Source organism: Drosophila navojoa, chromosome 4 (genome assembly GCF_054131105.1).
Source record: "Drosophila navojoa isolate 15081-1374.11 chromosome 4, UAZ_NAV_1.0, whole genome shotgun sequence".
Taxonomy (NCBI): domain Eukaryota; kingdom Metazoa; phylum Arthropoda; class Insecta; order Diptera; family Drosophilidae; genus Drosophila; species Drosophila navojoa.
The window spans coordinates 24,374,162-24,398,514 of NC_142892.1; the positions used below are offsets into that span (position 1 = coordinate 24,374,162).

At 40.5% G+C, this 24,353-nt stretch overlaps 2 protein-coding genes and 1 long non-coding RNA gene across 3 annotated transcripts in view; 1 reads left to right on the plus strand and 2 right to left on the minus strand.

The window, feature by feature from the left end:
- The window catches only part of LOC108650333 (uncharacterized), an 87,568-nt gene that overhangs the window by 25,978 nt on the left and 37,237 nt on the right, over positions 1–24,353 (plus strand). Inside the window, exon 2 of the mRNA XM_030387838.2 lies at positions 5,798–5,870. Coding sequence (XP_030243698.2) covers positions 5,855–5,870 — 16 coding nt within the window. The 5' untranslated portion in view covers positions 5,798–5,854. The remainder of the gene's footprint in view (positions 1–5,797; positions 5,871–24,353) is intronic.
- On the minus strand, positions 591–971 carry LOC149091539 (uncharacterized). Its single transcript, XR_016196713.1, has 2 exons — positions 718–971; positions 591–662 (listed from the first exon to the last, which is right to left on the minus strand). It is a non-coding gene; the product is annotated as an uncharacterized LOC149091539 (long non-coding RNA).
- On the minus strand, positions 16,907–18,163 carry ND-B14.5AL (NADH dehydrogenase (ubiquinone) B14.5 A subunit-like). Its single transcript, XM_018102636.3, has one exon. The coding sequence runs from the start codon at positions 18,016–18,018 to the stop codon at positions 17,548–17,550; it is 471 nt and encodes a 156-aa protein (XP_017958125.1). The 5' UTR covers positions 18,019–18,163; the 3' UTR covers positions 16,907–17,547.

Sequence of the window (24,353 nt, forward strand, 5' to 3'; positions counted from 1 at the left end):
ATAAAAATATCAAATCAAAAGCATCGATGTTGCAAGGTATCGGATGAAATGTTTATTAAATGTAGGATATCTTTCATGTTTTTTTTTAATAAAAAGTTACAAGTAAATTTTCAATATTACATAGTACAGTGAAGTTATGTTAAGTTATATATTCCATTCCTCCTCTGCACAATCGCCTAAAAAAATAAGTTTGTCAAGCCTTTTGGGTGACAATCGGCTGCGAGTTTTGGTTATGGTACTTCCAGCTTTGGAGAAAAGGCGCTCAGAGGGCACGGACGTCGCGGGAATTCCCAAATATTTTTGAGCTAAGTTGTATAGTTTGGGATAAACTACTTTCATATCAGCCCATTGTTTTAAAGGGTCGATGGAAAGTGGTAAAACATGGGTAGATAGGTAGCGACCTACTTCGTCATCGTTTATTGTAGATCTTGTTTTTTTGGTCTGCTTCCCTGCATGCGTCCACTTCTTATAATCACTCCAAAGATTGTTTGCTGAATCTATGGAAGTATCACTCTCATTCTCACTGGAGAGAGAATTAGAAATTATGCATGTTTGAGGTGTTTCCTGATGATTTAAGAGTTTTGAAGCAAATTTTGCACTTCACCTCGTCGTTGCGTATTCTGGTGAAATACTGCCAAACACTGCTGTGGCTTGGTGGCATTCTTTTAAAGAAATATATTTCAATAAACTGCATAGATTAATTGCTTTATTACTTACTTTAACTATAAATCAAATTGACTTCGATAATAATTCACTGTTTTAACCTTTTTTAATGATTCAACTCAAACTCAGTCTCAAATTTTGCGCAAATTGGCTGGCGAGCTTGACTTGATCCCGCGTATTTTTCTTTACTCGATATGGCTCTAGAGATACTCGATAAGTAAAAATATCGAAACCAAAACATCGAGTAAAAAGTATCGGTATCATCGCCCCAATGTATCCGATACCGAAAATATCGATACTTTTTTCGTGTCCCTAATTATAACAGATGGAATCAATTATATATTCCTGATCAGGGAGGCAAGTTGAGTCGTCTTTGCTCTGTGCGTCTGTCGGTTCAGATGTCTATTTATATGTTAAAGTTATTCTTGAATTAAGTACTCAGTAAGTGAATGAATACCTTTGACAGTAATGGTGTTCAAATTAGTATTGATCATTAGTTTAATGAGAAGAGGTTTTCACTCCCAGAATCATGCATAAATCTATCTCTCAAATCTGTTGTATCTAGAGCTAAGTATGTGACTGACAAATTCTCAGAGCTGGGGATGTAACGGTTAGTGTTTATGTCCCTATTCATAGAACCCCTTATTTATTTCAGGCATTTATACGATCTTTGTATGTTTGTACGTGCATGGCTGAACAGTAAGTGTATTTACATTGGCTGCATCCATAAGTAAAGCAAATAATTTTTTGGAAAAGCGAAAAAATGATTTGTATTCTGCTTGCCTTCCGTTTTGCTCAAATTTGAGACGTTCGCAAAAAAAAAAAAAAAAAAAAAAAAAAACCGAGCGTTTCAAGTGCATTAAATCTCGGACGTTGGCTACAGCTGCATAGCTGTTGCCACGCCTCCTTTGTGTTTCGAATGATTCCTGCTCCTGATTCCCGCTCGATTTTGGTTCGTGCCGTGGGGCGTGGCGAGCGAGGGCGGGCGTGTGTTGCTTGATATTTGCCTGCTGCACTTAATGTAATTAATTTTAATTAAAATCCAACATAATGAGGCGCTCCGAACTACCGCGAAAACAGAAAAAAATTGCCACCGTAATGAGCAAGTCGCCCAAACAGAATCTTTTTTTCGGTCCATAGATACTCGCGCCTGCAAGCAAAAAAGAAATAATAATAAGAAGAAGAGTGCAGCATGCTTTTACCGCGGCTGTCCATGGATTAAGCGCAAATAGAAAGCACAGACGAACCACAGCTACACATACATGCACAATAGCTGGCGCTGAGTGTATGTGTGCGTGAGTGTATGCGTGTGTGTGTGAAAGTGTGTTTCCGTGTTTGTTTAGCTGCTGGCCCGTAAATTTACGTTACAACTAGAATGAAGCGTTTGGTAAACATTTTAAAGTTGGCATTTAAATTATGTTGCTGCTGTGGCCGCTGCTCAGACGCTGCACAGGAGACGGGGCCAGCTGAAGGGAAAGATGCTGCAAGGGCACAAAATGTGTGAGTGTGTGTGGGTGTGGGTGCGGGTGTGGTATATAGAAAGTGTGTATTTCAATTTGAAGTGCAACAAACAAGAGGGTTTCGAATCGATAGTAATTGAAACATTCTCTGCTGATAAATATTTGATATGAGAGCTGATTTACTATCAGACAATAAAGATATAAATGTGAGATTCCTAAAATTTATAGCATCCCTGGCAGAGTCATTCGGAGTCAACGCAAGCTTGGAACTAGATAAGCCGTTGTTAAGAGAGAGAGAGTCGTAAGGCCGTCGCCAAGTAGGCAAGACGTACAGTTGAAAGTACGGGATAAGATAAAACGAATAGAAGTCAAATAGAGGTCAGCAGAAGAAAAGATCACCTTCGCGTACTATTATTTATAAACCATGACCTACATAGATATAGATATAGATATAGATATAGATATAGATCTTCATAGATATAGATATAGATATAGATATAGATATAGATATAGATATAGATATAGATATAGATATAGATATAGATATAGATATAGATATAGATATAGATATAGATATAGATATAGATATAGATATAGATATAGATATAGATATAGATATAGATATAGATATAGATATAGATATAGATATAGATATAGATATAGATATAGATATAGATATAGATATATATATAGATATAGATATAGATATAGATATAGATATAGATATCGCTATAGCTATAGATATAGATCTATAGCTATAGATATAGATATAGATATAGATATAGATATAGATATAGATCTCGATATAGATATAGATATAGATATAGATATAGATATAGCTATAGCTCTAGATATAGATATAGATATAGATATAGATATAGATATAGATGTAGATATAGATATAGATATAGATATAGATATAGATATAGATATAGATATAGATATAGATATAGATATAGATATAGATATAGATATAGATATAGATATAGATATAGATATAGATATAGATATAGATATATATATAGATATATAATAGTATAGATATAAATAGATATAGATATAGATATAGATATAGATATAGATATAGATATAGATATAGATATAGATATAGATATAGATATAGATATAGATATAGATATAGATATTAATATAGCTATAGATATAGATAAGATATAGTAATAGATATAGATATAGATATTGCTATTGGCATATAGATATTAGATTTAGATATAGATATAGATATAGATATAGATATAGATATAGATATAGATATAGATATAGATATAGATATAGATATAGATATAGATATAGATATAGATATTATGTCTAATCATGAAAGTATTAGTATATTATGAAAATAGTGGCCATATTAGATCGCCACAGTTGAACTGGAATTTCTTGGTTAAAAATCATGAAATCATATCTAAGAATTCTTTATCATCTGTTTATTAATGGCGCTCGGGATCTTATTATGATGACTAAGCTTGTCACGGTTTTTGGAATTACATATGATATCAGATGTTATATGGGACGGATTCTCAGCATTATCACATGCCGTTTTACTTCTACGCAGGACAAAGCGCAACAAATCCTTTTCACATTTTACATAATTTACGGCAGGGCAAACTGATTACGACTGCACGAGCCGAACACATGACAGACAGACAATAGACCATACTTACATGTGTGCACACTCACACTCATACACACACCCACACACACCTTTACAAATCACATCACATAAGCTGCGTTGGCTGCCCTGGCAAGCCCTCGCACGCCCCCTTTCTATACAGGAGTATTGACAATGCGCGCACAAGTACACACAAGAGCCCTGGCAGGAGGTGCTTGCTCTTTGGCTGCATTCGCTGCCTCCGCTGGCTGCGATGCCTTTTAGCCGGCAGCTGTGTTGCGCTTTTTGTGCCGCCATTTGCGCTATAAACAAATAAAGTGTTCGTGCAGCTCAGGTTCGCTTCTTTTTGTGTTTTTGTGGGCCTTCTGCTCAGACGTTGCATTTGTGTGCCCCGGCCTCACCTCGCTCCGATTCACGCCCTGCTGCACAAAGTAAAGTCGGTATTTTGGTCTGGATCCCTTTCGCCCCTCCACCAACTATACCACAAATGCGATAGCTCTCGACCCGTCCACGAATAGAAAAATGCAGCACGTATTTGTGCAAATTTAAACAGCGCACGGCTCACAGACAATTTAATATGGAGTTGGGCCAGCACTTGTCCCTAACTTGAGCTAGCGAGAGTGAAGCGCTAATCATCGGGCTGAGCCACCAGCCAGCAGCCAGCGGCTAAGCAAATAAGCAGCCAAAACCTTAGAGCAAACAAGCTGAATGCCAAACGCTGATTATGCCAATAAGGATAATGCTGCCAATGCGATTTTGCCAAATGTCAACAGAAACACACAATTTTCCAAAAGCTGAGCATCATTTTTGCAGCATTCACACCGAGAGTGAGAGAGAGAAAGAGAGAGAACGAGGGAGAAGGAGTAGGACTCTAGTGAAACTCCAACACAGACTTCGCCTAATCACATGCAAAACGTCGGACCGGAACGAGTGCTGGTATACGAGGGGTGGACGGGGGTACGGGTGGGAAACACCAAACGTCAGCTGAAACTGACAGTGGCGCAGTGTCAACCGCCTGCAGTTTTTGCGGCGCTCGACAAAAGTCAAGAGCCTGGAGGACAAGGGCAGCTCTGTGGCGGTGGCAGCATAACATTAATTAAGTTTGTAACGACAAATGCCAACACGACAGAGACGTAAACACACACACACTCACACACACATATTGGCATACTTACACATAAATCAGGCAAAACGCATACAAATGCGCAGCGAGAGCTCAAAGGATGTTTTGAAGCATGACAAGTGGTGACAGAAGGGACGGCAGGTGGGGAAAGAGGCGAGGGCAATGGCAACGCTGGCTGCTTGAACGCCATGACAACGTTAATTTTATAAACTCTGCAGCATTTGAGATCTCAAATTCTGCAAAGTTCTGCCTGAAAATGAGGCTCGCAACTATCTGGCTCTGTTGTCTTTGTGTGCGAGCTATGAAGATGGCCAGCAACAGCGGAGTCATTAACTCCCAACTTAATGTTTCATACCATTCGGCAATGACTAAAAGGCATCTGCATACTCGTTTGATTGATGTCATAGTCCTTTTTCATGTATTTAGTATTTATACCAAATATTATAGGCATCCATTTACAAATAGGAGGGCCATCAAGTTTTAATTCACAACTTTCTAATCTGGTAGATCTGATAGCATCATGAGAGCCAATCTCTAAATATTTGAAGTCAAATGAATGAAATGAATTTTCAAAACTACTTCACTGCTAAGCTGGTTGGTCTGACGACGCACCTCATAGTTGGGGCTTGCCTCAATTTAATGAAAATGTTTCAGGTTGCAATTAACAAAGCCAACGCCGGTAAAACTTGAACTTGTTTACTCGACGCGGCTCGGTCATTCGCTCACTTCCAGCTTGATGCGGGCTTCGCTTATGTATATCTAAAAGATAAATACGTGAATGCAAAGAAATGTTTGCTGAAGTAGCAAAAGAGTCACAATACTACAATACAATCAAGATACGCCAAAGATTAATATCTAGGCTTAGCCTGTTAGTTGATACTGTTAAATTATATAGTTTATGCTTTCAATTTATCTTTACAGAGCTTGATTTAAGCGGAAGTCAGCTTCTCTTTATGTGCTCAGAACAGCCTTGAAATCATGAGCTATCAGAAGGGTAAGTAGCAACTGATCAACCTATCTGCATATGACATTCACAATAGTAGAGAGAGTGGCTCTGAGCTGCTCGAATGGCAAATCATACGAATCAATTGCCATTTAGCCAAACCCATCGAATGCATAGCAAATCAAACATTAGTTTGCCCCGAACAATTTATAAAAGTCTGCCACATTTGCTATCCATTTATATGGCATGCTCGGTTTATCTTTGGTTTTCGTTTTCCTTTTCTTTCTGTGCGCTGTGTGTTGTCTGCAATACAATTTACAGTAAATCAAGTAGAAATGAAATTTACGCGGGTCATTCTCAAACAATTTGCTAGCGCATTAGCCAACAAAAGATAAAAATTCGATGAAGCATTCAGGCAAAACTGTTCAGCAGACACGATGTAGCACGACTTTCACCGTTGTCGGCTTCGATATCTGTCGATGGGGCCATTCGGAGTGGACTCTGAGCTTATAGAGTACTATACAGTAATGGACCGATTGACAGCGGAGCAATCGCTCTTTGGGGGGTATGGTCTTGCCCTCATATGAACTGTGGCCTAATGAGCTTGCATGAATCTGCGATTCGTCGATGCGCTCCATTGAGCTGCCAGCGCTTGTTTGGGCTTTTAGGCTACTGCCAACTAGTTTCGAATATAGCTGCCGTTACATGGATCCCAAATGGCGGACCTAGTGGCTTAGAGCGTAGCTTTCGCTGCGCCGCGGCGTTCAATTAACTTGTGCGACAATCCAATCAAAAGTGTATTAAAGGCCCGTTTACAGTCGGAACAACGAGGCCATTTGGATGGGCGCTTGTCGATAACAGCAATTACATAAATGCTTTTATGGCCATGTAGTGCGCTAGAGCGTGGCGGGGGAGTGGCGGCGCCCACCGTGAACTGCCTATAGCAACGACAATGCGCTTTAATGGCATCGCCAGCTGCAGCTGCTGCAGCCAAGGCAATTTTTATGGACACCATTGCGAGAGGGCCTGCAATTAAAGCTGAAAATGGAATTAATAAGTATACGAGGTGTAGCTGACGTTATTCTTATGACTTGACATAAAATGCAATAGATGTCATTTTTAAGACAGGAAGAAAGATGGTAAGCGACACAGAATTTGATTACAGCTTACGGAGTGTATGATAAAAATTGAATGTGAGTAGATCGATTATAAAGAGGCGAGTAGGATAAGGGGAAGAAATGAATGACAATGTCGGGTTACCCATTTGACTATGGAATCCGCATTGTATGGATAGGTCTGCATTGAATGTTGATCAGAAGGTGTATACTAGACAACAAAATGTTACTTACATCAGCATTGACTTTAATCGGACTATATATTAGGCTACTCAATTGCCAGCCCAGGCAATGCAATAAGTTGTGGAAACTTCTTTCTAGTCGAATTCCAATCTAAATAATGCCTAAATATAAATTAAGACGCATAGAAAAACAGTCCTTACAGTTAGTGGGCACATTGGGCAATTTCGATTAAAGAAACCAAACTAAAACAAACTTTTCCTTACCCATACATAATGCGATGAGATGGCGGGGTAGAGTTGAAGTGGGAGTGAAAGTGGGGGGCCAGTGGCAGTGGGCTGATATATGAAAGGTCTAGGCAGAAGACGCACGTATGAGATTTCTTATTTACGATAAAGAAACACACAAAAAATATCAAAATGGCATAAAACAAGAAAAGAAATCGCACACAAATACCTCACTCCGCCAGCACTACTATCAGCCGCCCCAGTCGATGTTGGGAGCTAGTCAAGCAGAAAAAGGGCAACGGGGACACAAAACCAGCGACAGTAAAAAGGCCAAATATTGAATTGTGCGTAATTTACGATAAAAAGGGGAAAATTGGAAAAGTTTCTGCGCCTCGCATCGTACCGCCTCGCGTCGGATGTGAGGGCCCCTCGAGCATCTTTTGTCGCTCGCTTATTTATGTAGTTCGAGTCGAGAGGGCTACAACGCACGTGTGGACCAGAGGCGGGAGGAACTGCAGAGTTCTTGCTGCACAAGAAAATATAAATTGTGATTGCCTGAACTCAGGAGCACATAGGCATAGTCTCTGTGTGTGCGTGTGTGTGTCCCTAACCAATTGAGACATTCTTATTAAATATTACAAGTAGCCGAATAAATAAAATGGGTGTGTAAGCCGTTGCCAAGGAGTTTTACATGTGAGGCATTATCAGAGATATTCAATTAATGAGCATAAATGCTTGGCTAGGGAATTCGTATATATATATGTATATGATCTATGCAATAATACCAATATATAATATGTGTGTAAATATATATATCTACATATATCTATATATATAAAAGAGGGTTGTGAAAAGTGTTCCTACACTTATAACTCGAGATCTGCTGGACCAATTTTCATGGTTTTTGATTTGTTGGATTTGTCTCCGCTACGAGTAGATTAGTAGATCTTAAAAATACTGAAATAAACTGACGAATACTTGAAAAACGCGGGTTTTCCCTAAAGATTCAGATTTCCATTGATACTCAGTAGGCTTGATAACAGTGACAGCTTTCGGTCCTGCTCTCATATTATACAATAGTATAGAAGTAAATAAACAAATGTAGTCAGTCAGTCTACGGCACAGCCTCAGGCGTACCTGACTATTCATAAAAAAAGGACATTTGATAAAAATAACACGCGTGCATACAAAAGCTAAATATCTCGAAAGTTCAGTTATTTGTTTGTCTCAAACATAAATTTGTGTAAATTATATTATTTATGATGCAGTTAGGCAACGGAATATCGCGAATCAATTTTCTGACGAAGAACGAGAAATCGCCCGAGAAAGGCGCCGCGTTAATACCCAGCAGAGAAGGGCCTTAATTCATGCTTCTTAAAGAGAGGCCACTCGTGAAACGGCAATAAGAAATGGTTCAAGGATTTTATTATCTGGCGATTTCCGACAAACACTACCAGTAAATCTAAGATCTAATGTTGCCGACGAAATAAACGCTTGCCTCAAAGCATCAAATCTGTGGCGATATGTAACCAAACTTCAACTGTCTGTAAATATGAGAGTTGCATTGTTGAACGATCTATCTGCTGATGATTTCTCGAAGCAATTGCTGAATATCGGTAATGGCCGTATTCCTATTGACGAATCAAGTGGCTTGACTTAATTTCCTCAAAATCGTTGGTACTCTGTATTCATTCAAATCTATCGACTGTGTAACAAACGAAAAAGAAGCCACTAATTATCCAACTGAATTTTTGAACTCCTTGGACGTGTCTGGTTTACCACCGCACAATTTACAACTGAAGGTTGGCTCGGTAGTTATCATGCTTAGAAATTTAAATCAACCAAAACCGTGCAATGGAACGCGTTTGGTGATAAGAAAACTGATGAGCAATGTGATTCACGTGTCGATACTCAAAGGAAAATTTAAAGATGAGGAAGTTCTTATTCCTAAGATTCCGATGATCCCAACAGATATGCCCTCTGAGTTTACACGAATTCAACTCCCGATTCGTCTTGCCTTCGCCATGCTGATCAACAAATCACAGGGGCAATCTTTGACTATTTGTGGCCTCAATCTAGAAAATGCGTGTTTTTCTCATAGTCATTGTACGCGGCATGCTCACGTGTTGGCAACCCATCCGCATTATTTGTTCTTGCGCCTAACAAAAAAGTAAAGAATGTCGGTGCTGGAATGAAAATCCGATTAATAAATTAATCAGAGTATATCCCAACCTAAACAACATAGCTTTCAACATTTTTTTACCTAGAAATAATGGATAGGGCAATGCAACGTTTGCCGGGCCAGCTAGTATATATATATATATATGTGTGTTTGTACTTATTCAAATATATTTAATTAACTGCATAGGCACTTGCCCATTGAACTTAAATTAAAAGTTAGTTGTAAATTCAAAGTTTTACAGCCAAATTTTAAATAAAAAAAAAATATTTAATTAAAATTTTAAAAAGTGTATTGTATTAAATTAATAATAACTTCACAATAGTTTGTATAAAGAATGATGTAATAAATTTTTATAAATTATTATACCTAATGAATTTTCTTAATAATATTTAGATGTAATTTACCTTGAAAAGAAAACAGTTAAATGATTTAAGTTCCATTTGTAATAAAATAATATTGAAATTCTTCAACCACAAAACTCACCTATTTATAAAATCATAATTTTTTATTATTACTTTTAATAAATTTATGTACATAACTCTGAATAAGAGTCATTATTATGGGATAAGTCAAGATTTGGAAAATCTCAAGTCTAGCTCTAGATCAAAGCCTCTTCAGTATTTATTTTTCCTTGTGCATTGCGATCTTCGGTATATTTATTTAAGTTTAGATTCTTGCAACGGAACAGCTTAAAGCAAATCAACAGTGAATATCGAAAAACAACTTTATAAACGTATATGAAACTAAATGCATAAAAATGCGTTCACAAAAGATATGTTTTCGAGTTTATTAAGGCCAAAATATGCGTTTGTCTTAATAGAATAATGGGGCATGCCACTTTTTCATAATAATTCATAATTTTTCATTACGGCTATAAAATATTAAAAAAAAAAATACTTTGTGTTCAATTTTATATGGTTCCATTTAAGACTTGAAGATACCCTGTCCCTGTCTTAAATATTTATTATTAGTATTTGAAATTTAGTACTATTAATTCTAGTTCTTCAAATGAAGTTGACTTAAGTGAATACCACATAGTTAACTGTACTATGGAGGCACAACTATTCCCCTTTACTTGTTACACACACTTACAATTCGGACAGTGTGTTTTTACCCATTTCAAATGTGCATAGGGTATAAAGAGCATGTATTAAAATGGTTGTTTCTGCTGCATACAAAATCAGTGTATGACAACGACCTCAACACGTCGCCTGTTGGTAGCCCTATGCCTTGTCTGGAAACACTCAAACAAATGCCATGGACCGCGGCAGCTGCATCCACACACACACACACACACGCACACAGACGAGTGCGTGTGTGCCCAATTGTATGCAACGGCTTTTGTGTCAAATTTTTATGCCATGCATAGCACGCAAACGTGTGCGAAAACGTAGACCCAAAACTACAGACACTCTGCAGCAGCAACAACAACAAAAACAACAGCCGGCGTTGTAAATTGAAAGGCCGAAGACAGAAGTGGTAGACGTGTATGGTGGAGGTAGAGGGGGCAGAGCACTGTAGAGTCGATGGAGGAGCACAGTGATTCAATTAAATCAGTCCAATTGAAGCAACTGACAAAATGTGTGTGCATTTGAGTGAGCATGTGTGTGTATGTGTGCTTGGGTGTGTGTACGGAATATTTAAGCTGCATGAGGCAGAGATCCTGCAGCAGGACATTGACTGCCACAGTCGGTGTTTAAATTTCAGCTTAAAGTCCAACTTACTCGTTAGCAACAACAACAACAACAACAACATCAACATCAACAACAACAACAACGACTTCATTGTCGAGTGCCGGCTCGGGCCAAATGTTGCTCTGAAAAAGTTGGCGCTTGTCGCATTTCATACAAATAACTGCACATTATGTTTGCGCAACACTTGCGCAACATTTTTTAATGTCTCGACACTTTTTGCCACATGTTGAAATCAGCGAACCGACCAACAATAAAAACAACAACAACAGCAACAAAAAAACAACAGCAACACGTCCCATCGGCTGTGACTTCTGTCGGCTATCGTATTAATATCTCAATTTATAGCAATTTATAAAAATATGAACCACGCCGATAGGCTTCAAAAACGTTGAACGTTGGAGGGACGCGCCAACAAACTTCAGAATGATGCAAATAACATTTAAAAGCATACATATACACACATACATATATAAATATTTTATATTTTTTTCCGCTGTTTGACCATTGCCAGTTGGAGCTAACGAAGGCAATGGAGCCGCCACTGGGGACTCTGAGCGGAATCATTTTAGCGCAGTTGTTCGCTTTAATCGAGACGGCTTTAAGTGATGCTGTTGAACAATAGATATTAGAAATGTATGAGAGTAGAGAGTACTCTTTAATGTGAACAGCCAAATAAATTTGCAGTAAATTTACAAAGTTAGATGACGTATTCACACATCAAGATTGTCAGTTATTCGTTTTCAGTGTGTAATTTCAATCATCCGGTTCCACTGTGCACTGCCTTCTGCTGGTAGGAGGCGAAACTTTTTAGCAACGAGCATTTTCTGTGTGAAAATCACTCAAAATTGTGTTTAACTAAGCGTAAAAATTATAAGCAAATTAATTTGCAAAATCACAACAACAATAGTTAGTTGGGCGGCTCCAGCAAAACTTTTGTGAAACAATCAGCCGAGCAGCCCCGACACTCCGGCTAGTTCCGTTGGGATTCAGTCTACGTCCTTGCCTCGGCCTGCCCAAACAACTGACGCGGCGGCGTCTGCAAAACCAGCCAAACGAAACGAAACGGCAGCAGCCAGCAGCAGGAGCGGGAGCAGGAGTAGCAGCAGTAGGACGAAGACCGTCACGACTCCAGCGATGAGAGAAGTGGGCTGAAAATACCCGACAATTTATCTGCATAAAAGCGCAGTGTGCAACTTTGATGTAGCCCTCAGTAGATTGATGGGCGGGCCAAACTTTGCTGGCAATTAGTAAAAATTTAAAGGCTGACCTCGGGATTTTAAAGGTTCTCCCATGTTAAAGTACATCCATCTGACGTCAAGGATGTGAGGCGTTTATAGATAAAGTATACTAATAACTTAAATAATGCAACATTTAATTCAACATTGGGAATTATTACTTATTAACGATGCATTCGAAACATAAAGATATGTATATATGGGACTGCAAGCTGATGCCTAAAACTTTTCTTTTATATTACACAGAGTAAATCTGACTTGTAGGTGTGTGTGACTATAACAGTTTTTCATTACTGAACAAAGACTGAAAGCGCTTTTTATTGAATTATAGCAGTCCAACCCGTGAGTTGTAGAAGTTTAAAGTAAAAGAATTTGTCAAGTAAGATTTTATTGAAGATGTGAGTGTATATTTAAAGTATACGATATAATTCTTTAGAATATTTTGATAAATGAAGCAAAAGTTAAATGAAGAAGTTAAGGCCATATGAGGCTTAATACGTAATTGAACTGTGTTTGTAATATGTTTAATATGATACTAATAGCAGCCGACGCAGTATAGAGTATTCATACAGAATAGTGTAAGCAATTTATACATGTATATACCTACATATAAACTCATTCGAAATATGATCATCGACTTATACGCAGACTGACTGGACTTGGGAGAACATTCTCAAAATCTGTTATTCCCATGTTATTTTACATATTCTTAGTTGATTTCAATAATAAGCCAGAGTTATTAAAACTCCGTAAAGATAGATAGGAATAGCTTTTGCCTTCGCTTTCTATAGACGTAATTGATCGCCAGTCCTATCACTCCCCCAGCCAATGACAAGCACAATTAAGACTTAGGAACAATCAAATTGCGAGTAGGAAAATAAATAAGTCCTCGCCTTCGAGGCACCCGAGGACTGCCCACAAATCATTGCCATCATTAATTTGCATACGCAACAAAAGGCGTGGAAAAACACAGCCTACTGAAAACGGACCGGGGGCATCAGAAAGATGGGGGTAATGAAGTCCCCCCGAAAATTCTGGGAAACGGTTTAATTGTTATGTTGGGAAAATGGCTGTAAAAAAATAGCTTAACAAAAATTGCCCGCTTTTAGGATTGTTGTTTTTCAATTTTCGGAAAATAAACATGCAATCAGAGAACTCAAAGCAGTTCCTTGAACGCGCCGCACATGTGGGAGACGCGATCCAAAATATTCAATAATTTGCTGGGAGTTTCAGCGCCCGCGGGCAGGAGACAAGCAATTTGGAATTTATGTCTCGGCTTGGTGGCGAAAACGGGAACTGGGCGAGCGGACCCCATTTGCATTTCTAAATTGTTGCTAAGCCGGAATATTTGACAAACCGGGGAGCGTGTGTCCAGATGGGGCGAGCCACGTTGTCTGCGCTTAATCATGGACCCGAATAAATGCCTTTCATTTTGGGTTATGTGGTCTAGTAGACTTTTGGACTTTTAATGAGCTATTGACACAGCTCGGAGCAGGTGGGTGGAGGGGGAGAGGGAGTAAATAACTGAAAGATTCGCTGGTGTTGCAACAAAGAGAACACAGTTTCAAAACATTTCTGTGGCTCTACAGGGTGGGGCGGGGCACGCTTTGAGAGCCTAATAATTAAGCCCAATTAATGGCCGTCAACCGGGCGACCAGTCAACTGCACATCAAATCTGTTGCATTGCAACGACAATCGGACCGACAGGCGATAAGATCAGAGACTACGGGACTCTGTCAATCGGTAACAGCTTCATTTGTCTTTGTTAAGTCCTGGGACGAGCTCGTTCTCGAAACTCACTCGAGTTTGTCGGGTCTGCCGGGCTGTCGAGTCAGAGCAAATAAAACCACATGCTGTGTGGTGCTTATCTTGACAGCAAACATTTACAAAAATACGCAGGGGGTGAGCGAGGCGAAACACGTCTTTATCGTAGCCAAACATAACAATTTCCAATTTTCCCATTGGCTTGCTCGAGTTGCCATTGCCCCTGTCTCTGCCCTTGCCCTTACCCTTGCCCTTAAGGCGCATCTTTCTTTTTAAATACTCCAGAGGTAGATTAATCATTGGGCTGACTCGACTTCTGCTTCCATCTAATAAGCTACCTGCCTGCCTCTGGAGCAACTTCTCCCAAATCCAATTATAATTGCGCTTATCAAAAACAAGTTTTCGATACTCTGCCTCCCTTTCTGGAATTAGGAGTTCGGAGTTTGGGAGCCGGCGCAGCCCTTGCTGTCCCCACTTTGACACCGTCGCTGCCAATTTCGCCAATATGGCAATTTAATCCACACAATCAGTTTAAGGCATCGCCATTTATCTCGGGCCAGACCCCCTAATGTGTGTGTGTGCGTGTGTGTGTGCTTGTGCACCTGGGTGGTGGTGGTGCTGCCGCGGTGGCTCAGCGCTTTGTGCAGGATTTGGTTCCAACGCTGTCAATTAACTCAAGTTTAATTGAAGGTGAAATTGTGAAAGAGAAAAGTTGATGTGGTCATGCAGCTCAGAGTGAAAGGCGGAGATATTAAGGCTTCACATCGACTTTGTGGCATAGACGAGCTGCAGCTTGTTGCATTTAAATCTGAAAGCTTCCATCCCCAATTGTAATTGGACGTACCATTGGGCTACACTAGTGTGCCGGGAGCGGTTGAATGGAGAGGCCTAGGTTTAATTATACTTGAAATATACATCCGGACTTTCGCCCAGCCATAGATTGTAAAATAAATTGGGGGACTTCCCTTTTCATTTCGTTTCGGACATATAATAAATTTCTCTTAAAATTCATTTCATTAAACAATTTTCATGAGCTTGCGACACGGACACAAAAGCTGAGGGCCAGCCACGGAAATCTTTTGTTTATGCGCCTGTGCTCCGGTCCCGGTTTTCCCGGCTCTCGCCTTCCACTTCCCACGTTCCACACCCTTGTGTCTCTGCTCCACCAAATTAAGCAAGCTGACAATTTTCTCTCTAAACTGTATAACAACTTAATGAGCCTGCATAACTCTGAGTACAAAGTCTGTCAGCCATTCTTTAGGGGTGGCGGGGACGGAGGTCTGATAAAAAAAAACCTCGTAAACTTGGCCCGAAGGCATTGCTGACTACGAGGATGCGACGCAACAGTAAAAGTCATTATTCAGTGTACTAGAAGCTTGCTGCCGGCCCCGCCGTCCCCTGCGCGGCCTAGAGAGCCCTGCGTGTAAAAAATAATCAACTTTCCCAGGCAACTGTCACACGTTGTTCCAGCCTGGTGGCAAGTTTCGCGCAAACTTTCGTGCTAGGCGCGGAGACAACTTCCGTTTCTGGCAGGAGCAGGAGAAGGAGCAGGAGCAGGAGCACTTGCCTCGCGGCCATATTTGCTCGCATATGGCCATGTCCTGGCCATGTAGCGACTATAGACTCGGTCATGCTCCCTTACAAATGACGCATTAATGAAGTGATTTCGCCCGCGTTCTGGGGATTGAATTTTTGGATTTCCTTCTTTTTGTCCCGCTGTCTCACTTTCCCACTGTTCCACAGTCTCAAAGTCCCACTCCGGCACTCATTAACTTCCGTTTGAGGGCGCCCACTAAGCCAACGCCCACACTCGACGCTCAACACCCACTCCTAAGCCTGCGAGCTGTTTGTTGCTTTATGCAAATTCTATTCTTGTTGTTATTGCCGCCGCCGCCGCCGCTGCTGCTGCTGCGGCGGATCCTGCTGTCGTTTTTGTTATTTTTGGTTTTATAGCAAAACACGCAAAGTAAACAAACTCTGGCCCTCTTCTTCCAGCTCCCTGGCATGTTTGTACATATTTTAATTACGCGTTTCTGATTGGAGTAGCATTTGAACATTTGACGCCAACGAGAAGAGCTCGTGGAACGCGTTGACAATCGCGCCCATCTGTCGTCTGAAGCCCGCAATTTTTGGTTTGCCGAAATTGACATTTGAAAAGGAGTTGAAAGGGACTTTTCTTAAGCACACATTAATTATTACGAGAGTCCAAAGAGTGTTTGGCACATCATATTTATTCGACTCAAACATGACGTGTAAGTTAATTGAAGTCCAGACTGGATTCTGGGATACTCGAGGCCACGTGTGACCCAGAAATTAGCATTGATTGGGGACAAGTATGTTACGTATGACTGTGGAGGCAGTAAACAACTTAATAAATAAATTTCTTGGCCCCATAAAAAGAGAGCGGAACTCTCAATAAATCCACGCAAGCTGCAAACAGACGGAGGAAAACAAATCTGGAGGAAAAAGTGATACAGCTCCGTTGCGAAATTCATATTTTCTGGCAGCTGCGAAATGAGAATCAGCATTGGCAACATGTTGACTTGACAGGCGCAGAGTGAAATTTCCAAGCAATTGACACCCTTTTGCAATCTGGCGAAGGGCACTTCAAGCTGAAGTCAACCCTCGATGGGTTTATGGCTCATAAGGGCAATTTCAATAAATTTAAAAAATAACTGACTGTATGTATATAAGAATTTTTGCATAGCTCCAAATAAGATTACATTTTCGTATATGCGTTTAAACAGGGTTAGGGTGGGTTTCATATGCTGCCGTGGGCAGCATTGCTGCAATCAATAAATCGATGTGAAAAGTCATTAACATAAATTACGGCAACAGACAATTAACAATCGACCTCCAATCATCATCAACAATTGGCATAATCCACTCAACGTCGCTGCGAAAATTGCCTCGTTTTAAATTGCAAATAAATTTTGATGGCATTAAATATTATAAAGCGCATACATAAGCCCCGACGCGGGCCGTAAAGGTATCAGGTCTGTTAATTGTGCGCTTAATTAAATTTTCATGCAGGTGTAATAAATGATTTTCGCCTCCGATGTCTAATTAGATTTCCGTTTTTACGACCCTTATCGCACCGCCCCCTCTCGAATTGTCGCTGACTGTTGACTGACATCGCTCGCCATTGTGTCAAGTGCCTAAGGCAGCAATTACGTTCGCACTGCTGAACAATTCGACGAGTGAATAACTGAATTACAGAATAGCTGGACAGCTGATGAGCGCAGAGAAGTTTAATGTGGTGCATGCACCGTTTGTAAATCACTTTAAATGTCTGTGAATCACTTTAAATTTAAAAACTTCGACCTTTCAACTAATCCCAGTTGTGCATCTTTCCCGGAACGGGAAGCCCAGATCCGCTTTTGTGCTGTACCCCTTGACTAGGCTTCGCAGCTTCGGCAGCAGCAGGAGCACACTTGCTAGCTGCCTTTGAAGGGGCAGAAGGCGGAGACGGACCACCCTTGGAAACAGTTCCGGCAGCAGCGCCAGGCTTTGCGTCCTTGGGAGCAGCCTTGGCAGCGGCTTCGGCAGCCTTGGCCGCGGCTAGTTCTTTCTTCTTCTGTTCAACCACGTCAATGGGAGGCCCCATCTGACGCCGCGGATCCCTCAAATAGTACTGATTGCCGAAGAGTCGAGTGGGAGGTCCCTCGGGAATAGTGGGAGGAGTCTGGCTTCGAGCACTGACTGTTTCCGCGTAGCGGTTGTTGGTCACATGCTTGCGACCCAGAAGAAAGTCGCGAACGAGCTTCAAGAATGGCGAGATTTCGCGGTGATTGGGTGCCATTTTTCAAATCAAAAGTTGTTTCGGAACTTAAACAAAACCTAAGACTAGAATATTATCACTATATAAAATGTATTTTTTCTGAGATTTTTATACATGTTTTTAATTCTAATCGAGCTGTCGAAAATGAGCGCCTACTCTGCGGATTACTGATGCTCAAAAAACAGTGGATCACTTGAGGAGTTCTCCCATTACCCATAAGCCCGCCTCCTGCTTTTGGCACAATTCAATAAGCATCAATCGCATTTGACTGTCAATCAAATTGCGCAACAAATCTGTCGAGCTACGTCAATGAATTTTAATATTGCCACAAACCAGAACCGTAGAAAAGAAACAAAAGGCGAGCTGCGGAAATTCGACAGGAAACGAGGACTGGGAGCTGCCGACTTTGCTCAAATGAAGACGCGTAATGAAATATTCGCACTTGTGGAAGTCAGTGCGCAAATGTCCAATCGAAATTAATAAAAACACTTCAATTTCCGATGCCAATCAGAGAACAAAAAAATGAAGAGCTCAGGACAGCTACGCAGGCCGCTTCTGACAGCCGCACGCGCCAGGCATTACTGTACTTAGCATTCGCCCTCGCATTGCCTAAGCTGTCACTTTGACAGCCCCCACGGCCAGTAGGAAGTCTGCAAGCCAAGCGTGTGAGATGTTTATCAAGTGAGCAAGATCCTTAGAACTCCGCTCACATTTCATCAGATAAGCAGCTTGTCGAGATTCATGAAATCGAGCTGATTATGTCCTTGTGATTGGCGCAGCCCGGACAGCACCACAGCCCAGGTCGCGTGTCAAAGGGTGGTCCAGCCGACGGCTCACTGTTTACCTTTTGCATTTTCATTTTCCAGCCTCCACGTCCGTCCACGGGATCTGCAGTTGTTCCGCGCGCTTATCTCTTGTTATACAAGCGGAATTGGTTATGGGAAACGCATAAATCAGTTTGACTCCTCTCAATTTGATTCTAATTTACGGCACACGTTGCGCTAACATCATTTGCGATAAGCTCACGGTGCTGAATATCAGGTTTACACTGTTCACAATAATTGATTTCCATGAGAAAAAAAAAAATCAGACTGAAAGAAAAACTTAACATGGGAAGCTGCATGTTACTGAAAAACGTAATCAGATTGTAATCAATGTTAAGAGTTGTATGCAATAAGATTGTTCAATATTACTTTGAATTTGATCCTCATTCGTTTAATATCATGTATGCAGCTAAAATCAATGTGCTCTAAAAATGAGTAAAGTAATAAAAATAGTATTATAGTATGCTACACTATACTTATTTTTATTATATTTATTTATTTTAGTACCCTGAACCCATTGAAAATGGGAAATCAAGCTATAATGGTTATGTTAAAATGTACGTAACAGGCAGAAGGAGGAGTGGCAGACCCCACAAAGTATATATATCCTTGATCAGGACGACAAGTTGAATCGATATAGTACTGTCCGTCTGTCTGTCTGTCCGTCCGTCTGTCCGTCTGTCCGTATGCTGGAACGGGTCGATCTCTCAGAAGATATACGAGCTAGAGACTAGAACTTTTTTAGAATGTCCGTATATACAGCGCGGATATCGAGTTCATCCCGTTATTTTTTAGCGATAAAAAACCCTATTGAAAATCAGTTATAAATCTATATCTCCTACTTTTTTAAAGCTAAAGTCTCCAAATTTAAAACATATATTAAGATGTATTTTATAGAATTTCGATTTTCGTTACAATTCAAAATTTAATAATAATATTCATCTGGACTCTCATTGCTCTCAGCTTTCGATTTAAAGTCATTTATTCATTCTTGTAAATATCGATAAATATACTGCTTGAAGGATACATATAAAATTTTTTGCATAGTTGACTGTTGTCATCATATTCCATTAACAGCACTATGTGGAAAAAATCTTAGTTTGGATTATTTTAGTAACTGTTCTTCGGTGCTTCAAAGCGTATCAAATTATTGCATTGATGTAAATGTGAGTAATGAGCGAAGGCTAAGAATTATTAATGCCACATAATATGCTTTTAATAAATCAAACCTTTAAATGCTTTGGAGGGCATTGTGCCGACTGCTGCAAGTTCAAATTATTTGCTGTTTCTTTTTTTCAGTATTTCGTGAAAAATGGCACGCACGAATGGAAAAGCCTTGGAGATGACATTCAATGCGCTGCTGTCGAGCCCTTCAGGAAGGGGTGCATGGCTCGCTGGGTGGTGGCAGCGGCGGTTGCGATGGTCGTGGCGGTGGCGGTGGATGTCGTGTGATGGGAGGGATTGCCACATATGCGGCTGACGTGTTCTCGTGTTCTGATTTAACTAATTGACACATGTAGCAAAGGAAGTCAGTTCGGCAGTTCGGTAATTCGAGCCGCCATCTAGCACGGCTGGATTCACGCTGCGGCTTCGACTTCAAGGCGAACGAAAAAATCTATGAAACGATCCAGCTCCTCTCCTTCCCGCTGCTCTGCTGTGTGTTCGAGTGTAATTCGATATGTCAACAGGGTCGGGAGTTTGCTGCAAAATGTAAAGAAGCAAAGATACTTTGCGAAAAGTAAAAGTAGCGAAGGTCAACATCATCAAAATGTCTGGCTAAGCTTGCGGGCAGGACAAACACACATGCCACACACCCCACATGCCGTATGCCAGGGCAGTCGCTCCAAGGAGCAGGCCATGTCTGTTAGCTGCTCCCGGCTGCTGGTAGCCGAAGGCCAAAGAAGCTGCTCGCCTCGCCTTGTAGTGAAAATGATAATGTTAAAGTTTACAACTTAAGTCGTCAAAGTCAAACACACTCTGGGGAAATTACAAACACATTCGTGACAAGGCTGTGAGGCTGCCCCAGGACTTCTCCACTGCCGCCGCCACAGTCACCGCATGGGGAGGTCAAGAGCTGAGGGTGGCGACTGAAGCGAACTTTTGTCTTATGTGATGAAATGGACTCGCACTAAGTTTACCTGCTCTAGTCTTGAGCTGACTATCGGATGTTCTGTTTGTTGTTCCAGCTTCTCCAGCTCCTCCTGCTCTCCCTCCTCCTTCTGCTGCTGTTGTAATGCTCTTTTATGCTTTTACAGCGCTTCGGGGTGGTATTAGTGTAAAGCTCGCCCCGACGCCACTTTCGGTGGCTTAACTTTGAGATACAACAACAGTGGGCCCCGCTTGTCCTGTTCGGCCATTAGCATAAATAAACGCTCTAAGTGCGCTCCATAAAGGTGTAAATGCTTGATATTATTAGCCAAGCTAAGGCTGAGCGAAGCTCTGTCTCGCCGAGAGGAGAAACCGCCAACGGCTTAAGACGCGGCACTTTTGCTAGCGCTAAAATTTTATGTTGCGCCAAGACATAAAATTTTCCCTCAAGTATTTCATAAAATTTTGTTGCGCATCAGAACAAGCCGGAATGGACTCGACTTTTGTTGTCTCATCAAATGAAATTGATTAAATGAGAGCAAGTTTTGCCCTGAATCAGCGGCCAGTGCTGGTTTCTTCCACTCAGCTGATGAAGATAATGAGTTAATGCATCACACAATATATAATCGAGAATCGATAGCACAAGAATATATATATAGCAGTTCCTATTCACCTATTCTCCGCTCCGCCTGCTTCTACAACTGTAATATCCGATTTTTTTCGCTTCGATTTTCGATCAGCAGGAGGCACAAGTAATACCCTCATTAAAATGCGCAAACGTTCTGTTTATGCATTGAAATTACATTTGAGTTTCTCTCCATTGAAGTGGCGCTCTATTCATTCCGAGTGCTAAATGCAGAGCCTTTATTCATTTCATGGCCACGTTTATTGTTTTCCAAGTCATTTTCGGCATCTTATCAATTTTACTCACAAAGACAGCAGCTGCCTGCTGCCTGCTCCTTCTCCTCGAGCAGGAGTCGTGGCAATAAAAGAGTAACCATTGTTTCCGTTCGGCTGTCATTGATAATGGAGACACCCGGAACATTGTCTTTGGGGAACGCCTCCCTGCCTTGGCCGATGCTGGAGCACTTCAGCTGGCTTCCGTGCAACGTGAAACGTGACTCTCTTATCAATTCGACTTACTTATTGTGAAGCAGCAGACGCCACTGCTCCGCCACTTCCACCTCCTCCTCGGGCTGCTTCCAGCTACAGCTACAGGGCGCTATCGCAACGGCAATTAAAATTTGTAGCTATTGCTAAATGCCGACTACTATGGGGAGTTCCAATTCGATTTCGATTGCGCATCGTTTGCAAATCATTTCGCAATTGCCCAGAATTTAACTGGGTTTGGGGCAACTACTTCCGCAGCTCCCCTTCAATCTATACATTCCCCTGCCACTCCTCCCTCCGCGCTGCTCCGCCCCAGTTGTTCGGCCTCATTTTTCACAGTGACAGCGCAATGGGCGTTAATTGCGTGGGTTTGGTTAAGGTTGAGATAAGCGCGCGTGATTTTCCTACGAATTTGAGCCCAACGGGCTCAAACGCCCATCGTTTGGGGGGGTTGCTCAAATTTTGACTTGTTACGAGCTTGGCGGAACTCTCCTTCTCTTCTCTTTCTGCTTTTTTTTATCTTCGTCTTCAACAATTCAAATGAGTCTTGCCTTTGGGCCCGCTCTGCTCTCTGCGATAAGAGCACAAAGGGCAGGAGGTCAAAGTATATTTTTTGAATGGGCAAAACGTGCTGCAAATGGCTTAATTACGTCTGAAGAGCCAACTTTGATCTTGACTTTTGTAAGGTAAAACTCAAGCCGTTGTCTGGCCGGAGCGAAAATTTGAGATATACGAGATTGATTTTGAAATGCGCAACAATTTCAAACTGCGTTTGCACCAATCATGAAATTCTGACTTCTTTAAAATTAATTTCACATAAAGTATACAAATTTCAGCAATGTATGAAGTATATCGGGACTCAACAATGTGTCATTCTAATAATTTCATTTAATGTGAGTATACTGAAAGCACTCTTTTGAATCATTTAGTAATCTTTGACAATATTTTTAATCTCTGTTAAAAATACATGTATAGCATAAGCTTTATATGATTGTCAAAGAAATTTCCAAAGTAAATAAATCACCATATAAAAAAAAAACAACAAGTAAGAAAGTCAACACTGCTGGACTACGAAATTAATAATGATACTTCACAATAATTCTTGGAGTCTTTCTTATTGCACAAGAAACGCACACACAGAACAAGTAGGAGATACCCTGAACCTTCCACGCTTATAATAGTTTAATCATTCTGCACTTCTTTTATGCAAACATACACATACAGTGACGAGCAAAACTGTAGCACGAATTCAATGTTGCAACTTCAAAGATCTGTATTTTCGCTTCTAAGCTATGGATGTTTAAGATCTTAATTTTGTTGTATTAGTACGATATTTAGCTGTCTTATCTGAAATTTGAAATCATTCGGTTGGCTGGAAGAATTATAAGAATTAACAAGTAAAAAAGCTCTAGTCGAGACTGCTCGACTACGAGATCCCCTGAACCCTACAAGCAACTGATATTTCAATAATAATTAGCACCCACACACGCACTCATACAAACAAATACACACACACACACACTCACATATACAGGCGATTGCGCTTGGGTTGCGCTGCAGTGTTGGCAATATAATGAGAACTTATTTGTTGAATAATTTAATTTCTAGACCTACGATCGTAATGAAACTTTCAGAACGTAATCATGATGTTTTAAATATGGGTTCAGGGTATAAAAATTATTAATAAATGTATTTGGTAATTAAAATGTACGGAGTGCAAAACTGTAACATTTGACTTTATTTACATTTTTATACCCTGAACCCATTGAAAATGGGAAATCAGGGTATAATGGTTTTGTTGAAATGTATGTAATAGGCAAAAGGAGACGTGGCAGACCCCATAAAGTATATATATTCTTGATCAGGGCGACGAGCTGAGTCGATTTAGCCCTGTCCGTCTGTCTGTCCGTCCGTCCGTCTGTCCGTATGTTTGAACGCGTCGATTTCAGAAGATATAAGAGCTAGAGACTTCAACGTTTTTTTTAAAATGTCCGTATATATCACGCGCATATCGAGTTTATCACGAAAAAACGACAATTTATTCCGATATTTTTTTATCGATAAAAACCCTTTCGAAGATCACTTAAATAATGATATCTCCTACATCTTTCAAGCTAGAGTCTCCAAATTCAAAATGTATATTAAGATGAATTTTATACAATTTGGGTTTTTGTTAAAATTTACCACCCACCCCTAAATCCACCCCCTCACCATCATTTTTATAAAAGTCGTATATCAAATACTAGAGACTTGTGCTTCGGTATACACATACATTTAAACATTATGATTACATTCTGAAAGTTTCATTACGATCGTAGGTCTAGAAATTAAATT